General features: G+C 40.7%; 1 protein-coding gene across 1 annotated transcript in view; it reads right to left on the bottom strand.

The window, feature by feature from the left end:
- Positions 1-3,965: 3,965 nt before the first annotated feature.
- Positions 3,966-11,641, bottom strand: part of TMEM116 (transmembrane protein 116) — a 62,344-nt gene continuing 54,668 nt past the window's right edge. Inside the window, exons 9-11 of the mRNA XM_035017023.1 lie at positions 8,966-9,110; positions 8,128-8,201; positions 3,966-7,129 (exon numbers count right to left, since the gene is read on the bottom strand). Coding sequence (XP_034872914.1) covers positions 6,878-7,129; positions 8,128-8,201; positions 8,966-9,110 — 471 coding nt within the window. The 3' untranslated portion in view covers positions 3,966-6,877. The remainder of the gene's footprint in view (positions 7,130-8,127; positions 8,202-8,965; positions 9,111-11,641) is intronic.

Raw genomic sequence — 11,641 nt, forward strand, 5'->3', positions numbered from 1 at the left:
CCTAGTTCCTTTGCCTTTTAGAAAATTTATATTTACATTAATATATATTTTATATGTAAATAAATACTTCATAGTACATACATATATCAAGTCAGCATGTTGTATGCTTTCATATAAATGCCATTTTATTCATGAATTATATACTTCAATAAAGCTGGGAGGTAGTTAAAGAGAAAATAGATGAAAAACTTGATAGAAAAGGGGGGAAAGACATGAACAGATAATATTAAAAGATACAAAAATGACCTTAAACATATTTAAACATGTTCAAATTCATTCAAATTAGAAAAATACAAGTTAAACTACACTGAGATGCCACTTCTCACCTATTAGTTTGGTGAAAATTAAAATTTATGGTAACATACCCTGTTGCTTACAATGTGGGAAAATAGGCACTCTAATACATTCTAATACATTGCTGGTGGAAATGCAACTGGCAAAACCCTTTTGAAGGGGAATTTGAAAATACCAAACAAAGCTACATTTACAGTTAGTTACAGAGGCACTGCTTCCCCATTTTGTGGAGGAACTTGCCTCCACAAAAATACATATGTGCAAGATTATTTGTTGATGTATTGTGTGTAATTTCAAAACAATATAAACAATTGAAAAGCCCATACACAAAAGAGTGACTGAATAAATAATATCCACAAAATGGAGTACTATGCAGCTGTAAAAAGACAGAGAGAGAGAGAGAGAGAGAGAATGAGGAATATCTCACTGAACTGCTATGGAATGATTTACAGGATGTATCTTTAAGTTTAAAGAGGAAAATGCAAAATGTTACACTACATTTATATAAGAAAGAAGAGGATAGAGGCACCTGGATGGTTCAGTTGGTTAAGCATCTGCCTTCAGGTCAGATCATGATCCCAGGGTCCTGGGACCGAGCCCCACATCAGGTTCCCTGCTGAGCTTCTCCTCTCTGCTTTTCCCTCTCCCTCTGCCCTTCCCCACCACTCGGGCTCACTCTCTTGTGCATGCTCTCTCTCTCAAATAAATAAATAAAATCTTTGAAAAAGAGAGAGAGAGAGAGGAGGATACAAGAAAATATACATGCATCTACTAATTTGTGCAGAAAAAATAAACTAAGTACTATTAAGATTGGTGGTTGGGAACTGGGTAGAAAGAAGTAGTACATGGAACAGATTAAAGGCTCAAGGAGGTGTACTCTGCATACTTTTCTTTGGTATACTACTGAGTTTTATTTTTTATTTTATTTTATTTTATTTTTTAAAGATTCTATTTATTTATTTGACAGAGAGAGACAGTGAGAGAGAGAACACAAGCAGGAGGAGTGGGAGAGGGAGAAGCAGGCTTCCTGAGGAGCGGGGAGCCCGTGCGGGGCTCGATCCCAGGCCCCTGGGACCACGACCTGAGCCAAAGGCAGACGCTCAACAACTGAGCCACCCAGGTGCCCTGGTATACTACTGAGTTTTAGAATCATGGTAATATTTCACATTTTCCCAAAATCATCATCATCCAAAAGGTGGGGGAAAACCCAAAATGAAATACAAACAGTAACATATGAACTTAGCTGTATTCAAAATGAATAATACCACCATGATATCTAGAATAGGTCTAGATAAAAAATTATAACCTAGATAATTTTAGAAAACATTATTTTGACCTCATACCATAAGGCTAAAGAGAAAAAAGAACTGAACACAAATACTGTTCTCCAGTTCATATATTTGCTTTTCACAGAGGCATGGGTTATTCTAATACTTTACATGTATTCTAGGAATAAGCCAATAAACATATTGTGAATAACAAAGAAAGAAAAAGGAACTGGAGGTTTGCAAAGGGCTGAATGGTTCAGAGTAGGGATGGTGCAAAATGTGACCTACCCAGAGATCTACAAACCCCTGCTCTGGAAACCTTTGGTTTCTTTTCTTTTTTTAAATTTTCTCTATTTATTTGACAGAGAGAGAGACACAGTGAGAGAGGGAACACAAGCAGGGGGAGTGGGAGAGGGAGAAGCAGGCTTCCCGCGGAGCAGGGAGCCCGATGCGGAGCTCAGTGCGGAGCTCGATGTGGAGCTCGATGTGGAGCTCGATGCAGAGCTCGATCCCAGGACCCTGGGATCATGACCTGAGCCAAAGGCAGACGCTTAACGACTGAGCCACCCAGGCGCCCCTGGAAACCTTTGGTTTCAATGACTCAAAAGAACAATGAATGACAGGAGGGGAAGACTTCCATGGGGACTGGGAATAAAGGAAGAAGGTTATAGCTTTTTCTTTTCTTGGGGCCTGATCCTGAGTCATAATACTGACAGGACCTCTGAAAGTTTCCTCTCCTTGGTATACTCCTCTATGAAGATAGCAGGAGCTCAGCTAAGCAGTACTAAAATTTTGTGCTTTCATGAAGGTTGCAAAGTAAGAGCACTCCTGTGAAGAGAGACCACAACAGGAGTAGGAAGAGGCACAGTCAAACAATAGATGTCATCTTGTAACTCCCAGGGTGGGAGCAGCTATCCTTGCAACAGGCAGCAAAGCCTTGAGCTTTAGCCAAACTGTGTTACTGACAAAGATTCGGATCTCAGGCAAGGCAACTGAGACAGAGGTGTAGGACCATTAGTTGTTTCAACTGGGCCATGACAATGACAACCCCAGTTACTTTGCCTCCCTTATGCACTTCCTTCTATGAAATCAAGTGGTCATGGGTAAGGTTTAGAGTGATTTTTCTTCCAGGAGTTCCTGAATGGGGCACTTGAGAATGAGCCCTTCCTATATTAAGCTGCATGTCATCTTATTGCTGATAGTGAATATTCTTCAAGGGATGCATTGTAAATGGAAATCTCTTTATTATAAAATGGTCATCCCTAGCAACTTGACGATATTCAAAGGACGGGAAGAAAAAGCAGAAAAAGTGTCCTATATTCTGCTCATACAAGAAAAATGGCCTATTATTAATTTGAAGCAAAAGAAAGGATTATTTATCAAGAACTTCCCTGTTTATACACATCAAAATGGGATACTAGGCTTGACATGCCTTTTATTCAGGATGACTGGATGTTTAGAGGGTGACCTGCATTCTCTTGTGACTATTAGCACTTGCTCAGGGCTATAAAGGGAGTCCTGACTTTACATGACACTGTCTTTGGCATCAAGCCTGTATATACTTCAAAGAATTTTGGGCATATGGTTTTCAGCATATCTTTAAAATCAGGTTAGTCTTGTACAATGAGTGGAGATAAACAGGAGAAGCTCTTAACCACTTCACAATTTCAGAGCAAAATAGAGCCCTCTTCCTTTTCAATGTCCTATATGTGGTCACTTTCCAAGCATGCTGAAACATTTACTGTGGTTGACAATATGCAGTTCCAAATGTGGAATAATAATGCTACCAAGACAATACAGATGGTAATGAATGTTCAGGTTAACAGGTACAAGAAGAAATTAAATGTGACAGTATTACTGGGTTAAAGATATGGACAGAGAGAAACCTAGTGAAAATCTCCCTGAATTCGCAAGAAACACTACAAAATTTTAACTGCTAGAGAGACTGGCATCTTTTGAGAAGAGTGAAGCATAATGTTGCTCATATGGTCATTAGCCAAGGTCTTGGGAAGTACCAGAGCCATGCATTTCTTAGTGGTATCTGCACTGCTAAGAATTCAACCAGTGTTGAATCTTTCTGTCATGGAAAATATACCACATTTCACAGCTCTTATGGCTCACAAGCTTGGCCAAAACTTGGGAATGAAGCATGACCATGTGACCTGCAAGTGTCATGGCCAGAACCTCTGTCCTATGCATGAATTTCTTACTATAGATATGGGTTTCAGCAACTACAGCTTTGACTACTTCCACCAGCTGTTGCATAAGCATAGAGGGTACTGCCTGTTCAAAAAAACCTGAGCTCCAAAGCTCCTTTGGAAAGCCATATTGGAAAAAAAAAAAAAAAGAAAGAAAGTAGATAAAGGAAAAGAATGTGATTGTGGCAGTGTCCTTAATTATTAAAATGATCACTACTGTCTGCCCTCATGCCAGCTGAAGAAAGGTTCAGACTGCACATTTGGGATCCTTCTATAAAACCAGCAAACTTCTACACCCTGCTGCCTCAGAGTAGATGAGTGTGACCTCCCAGAACACTGTAATGGTATTTCCAGGTGGTGCCAGACAGATACCTACAAGCAAGATGGCATTCCTTACAAAGAACAAGGTTACTGTTACCAGGGCTGGTGCTGAAGCGTGGAGAATCATTGTGTTAAAATCTTTGGAAAAGGCACAAAGGTTGCCTGGAAAGGTGACATCATTACATGAATACAAAAGGGACAGGTTTGGAAACCATGGCAGTGAATCTAAGGGGATGATTAAGGTCTTCAGTAAGTGCAAGGCCAAAGATGCACAATGTGAAAGGCTGCTGACTGAATTAAGAAACATCAAACACTGACCCACTTCCCCATGTGGGACATGTGGTATTGGGGTGCAGAGTTTTTTGAAGCCTCAGACAGAGCTGATGAGAGGGATGGTACCCAACGTGGTTCACAGATCTGTATTAATCAAACCTGCTCATATACCACTAAGTGGAATATAGATACCACTATATTCCACTATGACTACAACCTGGACAAGTGTCATTGCAACAATTTTATGAATGTCACTGTGTCTATATCTATACCCCTCCTACATGTGAATCTAAGGGTTATGGGGACAGTTTGAATAGTGGCCCAGCTCCATGTGTCCCCTCTGACTCTCAGTATGACAAAAAACTTATAATCCTAATCTGGATCTTGCCTAGCCTTTCCCTGTTTCTCATTCCTACTATCTTTTTGTTTACTTACATCCATAGAAGATCTAAGACCAGTGTCAATGCAAAAAATTAATCGGAGAAGCAAGATGAACAAACCTGACAAACATTTGATAATTACTTTCTTTCTGGTAATAAAGCCAAATATGAAGTGATACAAAAAGGACTTTTTTTTTTAAAGATTTTATTTATTTATTTGACAGAGAGAGAGAGACAGCAAGAGAGGGAACACAAGCAGGGGGAGTGGGAGAGGGAGAAGCAGGCTCCCTGCTGAGCAGGGAGCCCAATGCGGGACTCGATCCCGGGACCCTGAGCTCATGATCTGAGCCGAAGGTAGACGTTTAATGACTGAGCCACCCAGGCGCCCCACTAAAAAAACTTTTTTAAGAATTGGACTCTGTATTTCTGGTGTCCCTCAAGGTCTACAGAAATAGGAATTCTTTTTTTTTTCATCTCTCTCCAAATGTTGACTATTCATTTTTAAATTAAAAGAACTTAAAGCAGCTCCGTATGTGAAGCAATCTTTCTTGTTCTATGCTATCCAGATCAGGTTTCAGAGCTATAGGACAATGACAGGCCTCAAGATGTGTTTTTGACATAACAAGCCCAGGTCACCCTCCACAGTAAGGTGAAGCTCATGGCCTCAAACCTAAAGAGCTGTTAACCGAGCTCCCTAACATTTCTACAGAGAGTTCCTTCGGAATGATCTCTGGAAACTTATGTTTCAGAGTATCCTATCTAATTCACCATTGTAATTTACTCTGTCAATTTTCTCTAATCTTAAGGATTTTTCCTTGGACAGACCAAGGGAGTATATCAGGTGAGAAGCATCTCATTACTAGTTCCAGGTGTTTTAGTTGATTGTCATTCCAGCCACTTTGTCCATTTGGCTTTTCCTCTTTGTTTTGGCATCATAGTATCTAATGCCCTGGCCTCAGACTGACTTTGTTCATAACTTAACTAAAGAGACCAAACATCACTTGTTGTGTGATTAAAGAAGAGGTGCCTGGGTGGCTCAGTCAGTTAAGTGTCTTGACTCTTGGTTTCAGCTCAGGTCATAATATCATCAGGGTCCTGGGATTGAGCCCTGTGTCGGGCTCTATGCTCAGCATAGAGTCTGCTTGTCCCTCTCCCTCTGCTCCACCCCCTGCTTGCACTCTCTCTCAAATAAATAAATTAAATCTTTTAGAAGAAGAAGAGGAGGAGGAGGAGGGAAAGGGGAGGGGGAAGAAGAAATGGATTAGACATTCGTACTAGTGAATGAGGCTCTGCAGTCTGGGAATCTTTTCTTTACCAAAAGGTTCTTTCTAGCCATTCATTCACTTATTCATTTATTCTATAAACATACATTAAACACTTACCATTAGGTTAAACCATGTAAAATTGATGATATGCCATTTTCACCTACAAAAATGGTAAGTTCATATGGTTCAACCTAATTCTATGTCCAGGCACTATGAAACCTACTTTTGGACTTTTGCTTATAAATGGGAGTTGAGAGTTTTTGATACCTAAAATTTCTTTTAATCCTGATTTCTCTTAAATCTTATTATCCCCTCTAACTCCATAAGATTGGCCTTAATTTCCTAGAGCAGATGGTTCCTACTGTTAAGACTTAGAACAGCACTGAACAAATAAGAGAGTAGGATGTGCCTGAGGATCCCACAGTCAGTTTTTTGATAGTTACTGTCCTTGCTTCTTTTAAGTTTCAAAAACTCTTCAAAGAACAGAAACCCAGGACTTTCTTTGTCCAACCGCAGAGAGAATAACAATACTAGCAAAATCTGAGCAAGCTGCTGCATGCCACCCTACTTCCCCCACGACCATGGAGTAGAGAGCCTGGAAATGGCACATATAAATAATAACCTGGAACTTATCTAGAAGAGATTTAAACAAATCTAGTATTCACTGAGGTGATAGGAGTCTATCTCTTAGAAGGAAAGTGGCTTCACCTCTCTGAACAAAGACTTGAAGAATTACTAGTGAATCTGAGAATAACAGAGATCCTGTCCAATTCAACAAGAAAACCTACTAACCACAGCACTACATCCTCTTTCACTTCCATAGTTTAAGGCATGGTTGGAAAAGACTTGAGATGTTTCCCAACACTCTTCTCAATCCATTAGTGTGGAATAATTCTGGTTCCTGGATGTTCCAGTATTACAGTTTCAAAGAATGGTGGAGGGCTGGTAGCAAAACCAAGGGCAGACTCCACTGTATCTAGGCCCCTGCTATAGAATCTCTTCTGTGAACATAATAATGGTGTTTGGGTGTCTGCATCACGCCGAGCCTGTTGCTTTAGTTGGTAGAACTTGTATTGTGTCCAGCTATATACTCCACAGTTGAGCAGACCCTGGGATGATGCTGTTAGAGCCTGGAGGAGATGAAGTGATGGAACCCATCCTTCAGGTTTTCAGAGATCCAGGGAATTGTCCCCATTCCCCTTATTTATACTCATTGTTATATTTGTTTTATCTCAAACAGCAATATCTGGTGTCAGTTTTTTATATTTTTCTAGCTCTTTTTTTTTTATTATGTTCAATTAGCCAACATATAGTACATCATTAGTTTCTGATATAGTGTTCAACGATTCATTAGTTGCATATAACACCCAGTTCTCATCACAACACGTGCCCTTAATACCTTTCACCTGGTTACTCCATCCCCCCACCCCCTACCCTCTGTAACCCTCAGTTTGTTTACTGGAGTCCTGAGTCTCTCATGGTTTGTCTCCCTCTCTGATTTCTTCCCTTTCTAGCTCTTTCTGAACTCACTCTTTACACTGTACCTTGTTATGGATGACTGAAAGTTGGTCATACTTCTTGGCATATACATAAGGAAAATGAACTCATTTCAATGCCCTTCCTTATTACTTCCATTTCCCAGGTCAAGTTTGAGAAAAATGCCCTATCAGTATAGTCAGATAACTCAAAAACGGCTTCATAAGTCTGATTAAAGAGGAAAAAAGAGAATTGTTCTATTTCTGTATTCCTCTCTCCCCATTTACCTAGAATAGCTAATTTATCCCATTCAATTCACTCTGGGTGGGGGAGAATTATGTCACTATCAGTGTTTCATAAAAACATTATTTGGTTGATCTTGTTTTTTTGCTACCCATCCCTTAAAAACACACCAATAAAATGAAGTTAACTAGAGATACATATGCTCTGGGATGCATGGCAGCACTTTCACAAAAGTATCTACCTCATCTGTGAGGAAAACTTCACATTCTTCATAACTGAATATAAATAATACATTTTCTCTTTGCAATATAGAAATAAATATGCTAAGGGAAAAAACTGTGCTTACTGAGTAATGTCAGTGTAAGAGAACAGGATAAGAGGGTATAAAAACAGATGCTGAAGGTGTTACCTGGAGAACACAGAGGACCATGTGAAGTTTCATGTCCTGTGGCTTAGTCAACTTCATGATCATCAGAATGACAGCTGTGAAAACACAAAGTATAAATCTTCTTGCCAGCCCTACCTGTCTGAGCATAAAATTCCCCAATATAGGGACGCCTGGGTGGCTCAGCTGGTTAAGCATCTGCCTTCAGCTCAGATCATGATCCCAGCATTCGGGGATCGAGTCCCGCATCGGGCTCCCTGCTCAGCGGGGAGCCTGCTTCTCCCTCTGCCTGCCGCTCCCCCTGCTCCTGCTCTCTCTCTCTGATAAATAAATAAAATCCTAAAAAAAAATTCCCCAGTATACATGCCTACACACCATGAGAGATAAAGGTATAAGCATAATGAAAGCTAGGAGTGAGATTAACCAGTTACATAAACCACTGGGCCTCCAGTCTCCAACTTCTATTCCTCACTGACTAAACTTTGCAGGTTATTAGTATAGCAATGATGGTAAGACACACTATGGGAGATAAATTACACTTCTTAGTGTTTCAGAATTTACCAAGCTCTTTCATAAGCATTATCCAATCTGATCCTCACTATACTTTCTGTAGTAGAAAGGGCAGGTGTTAATATCTCTGAGCTCTATCAGGATGTTTCCTCTCTTAGGCTGCATCTCATGTCTAATTACCTTAATTTCTAAAACATAGGAATAAAAAGAAGAAAGTGGGACCAACATAGATTTTACGACTGGACAGGAATTTTACAAGTTTCAGTCATCCTTCTTGGTGAGCCCACTTTGCTTGATCAGACCCCAATAGGTGTCCTCATCATTACCTAGCTCTTCCCATTAAGATACCCACCTGGGCCCCAGCAGCAAGAGAAGGCCACTGGGTAAAAGCGTACTCGCTGCTCCACAATGTGAATCACTGCCCACTGTTCACTCCCCAGGAAGCCAGTTGATTTCACAAACTTCTTATACAGAGTCTGCGCTTGGATGAGTAAGACCTAAACATGGGTACATAAGTGAGTAGTTTGCCTGAGGCTTGGTAAAACTTCCCAGCTCTAGCTTCCTCTAGTTGTAGAGGAATCACTTCTCTCAGGATCTGACAGCAGGAAAACTCATTCTCCTGTCTTTACCATTTAAGACTGGCTTTTTCTGAAAGAAAATCATCTTCAGAGTGAACTTTTGCTTAGCCAGGGGAAATGGACAGATATTAGACAAACCTGTGGTTACCATGTTCAATACATAGACTTGACATCAACCTCAGGCTTTTTTTTTTCCCCCCTAACTGAGGCTAATCACAGTATGTATGGGAAGTTAAAGCTAAGATCTAACCAGACCCTCTTTTAAAACACTTTACTAGAGATTGTGTTAGAAAGAAAGAAGTCTGTGCATGGGGCACCTGGGTGGCTCAGTCGTTAAGCGTCTGCCTTCGGCTCAGGTCGTGATTCCAGGGTCCTGGGATTGAGCCCTGCATTGGGCTCCCTGCTCGGTGGGAAGCCTGCTTCTCCCTCTCCCACTCCCCCTGCTTGTGTTCCCTCTCTTGCTGTATCTCTCTGTCAAATAGATAAATAAAATCTTTAAAAAAGAAAGAAGTCTGTGCTTAATACCCTTAGAATAAACACATCAGCACCCTGGCTGAGCTTAAATTCTCAACTCTAAGCAAAAAAGGTTTAGGAAGTCTCTTCTTGCCCTTAGATGGAAAATAGACTGTTTTCCCCTTCCATCTGGGGGCTATCCATATAAGGTTAAGCTAATGAAACAAATATAAATCAGTTCAGAAGTCCAACGTGCTTTCTGTGGGAAGTAAATTAGGTAATAATCTTGGTAACAAATCTGACAAATCTAAAATTTTCCCTAATAATCCAGACCCACTCTCTAAGTTAATAAGCCAATTATTTTATTAAGTTTAGCCATGTAGTTTCCTTTCCCCAAGGACATAGGAATCAAAAGGAAGCTTTTACTTATTTGGGAATATTTATGTCTAGTAGAATCAGTTCTGATTCTGAATACCCACTGAAGCTTGTGTTATTTAAAGAAGCAATCATACAATCTCACTGATATGAGGAATTCTTAATCTCAGGAAACAAACTGAGGGTTGCCGGAGTGGTGGGGGGTGGGAGGGATGGGGTGGCTGGGTGATAGACATTGGGGAGGGTATGTGCTATGGTGAGCGCTGTGAATTGTTTAAGACTGTTGAATCACTGGGCGCTTGGGTGGCTCAGTTGGTTGGGCGGCTGCCTTTGGCTCGGGTCGTGATCCTGGAGTCCCGGGATCGAGTCCCGCGTCGGGCTCCCTGCTCGGCGGGGAGTCTGCTTCTCCCTCTGATCCTCCTCCCTCTCATGCTCTCTGTCTCTCATTCTCTCTCTTGCAAATAAATAAAATCTTAAAAAAAAAAAAAAAAAAGACTGTTGAATCACAGACCTGTACCTCTGAAACAAATAATACCTTATATGTTAAAAAAAAAAAAAAAAGAAGAAGATAGCAGGAAGGGAAAAATGAAGGGAGGGAAATCGGAGGGAGAGACGAACCATGAGAGACTATGGACTCTGAGAAACAAACTGAGGGTTCTAGAGGGGAGGGGGGTGGAAGGATGGGTTAACCTGCTGATGGGTATTAAGAGGGCACGTACTGAATGGAGCACTGGGTGTTATATGCAAACAATGAATCATGGAACACTACATCAAAAACTAATGATGTAATGTATGGTGATTAACATAACATAATAATATAAAACAAAACAAAACAAAAAATAAAGAAGCAATCAAGTATCCCAGGGGTGCCAGGCTCTGAGATACCTGCCTCTCTTGTCAATCAGTTCTAAATGTAGATCATCAAAATCATCTTAATATAAACTATTCATTTCACCCTCTTTACAAAGTTGCTGATTTGATAACTTATCTCTATAACTTATTTTTGTTTTTTTAAAGATTTTTTAAAAATTTTTATTTATTTGACAGAGAGAGACAGCAAGAGAGGGAACACAAGCAGGGGGAGCGGGAGAGGGAGAAGCAGGCTTCCTGCTGAGCAGGGAGCCCGATGCGGGGCTCGATCCCAGGACCCTGGGATCATGACCTGAGCTGAAGGCAGACGCTTAATGACTGAGCCACCCAGGCGCCCCTCTATAACTTTTTTTTTTTTTTTTTTAAAGATTTATTTATTTATTTGAGACAGCGAGAATGAGAGAGAGTACATGAGAGGGGGGAGGGTCAGAGGGAGAAGCAGGCTCCTTGCTGAGCAGGGAGCCCGATGCGGGACTCGATCCCGGGACTCCAGGATCATGACCTGAGCCGAAGGCAGTTGCTTAACCAACTGAGCCACCCAGGCGCCCTATAACTTATTTTTAAATTGTTAAAGGAAATTCTCCATAATTTTATTTGGTTTACATGTACCAGCTGCGCTAGCAAAACAAAACATATCCGTGGGATCAATTTGCTCTGCAGGCAGTTTGTAATCCTTGAACCAGCATATGGAGAGAGGAGAAAATGACACTGAAAAGTAGACATGGCAGATAAAAAGGCATATTCACTTGTGT

Source organism: Mirounga leonina, unplaced genomic scaffold, assembly GCF_011800145.1.
Source record: "Mirounga leonina isolate KUSES-001 unplaced genomic scaffold, KU_Mleo_1.0 Mir_171, whole genome shotgun sequence".
In the NCBI taxonomy this organism is placed as follows: Eukaryota; Metazoa; Chordata; class Mammalia; order Carnivora; family Phocidae; genus Mirounga; species Mirounga leonina.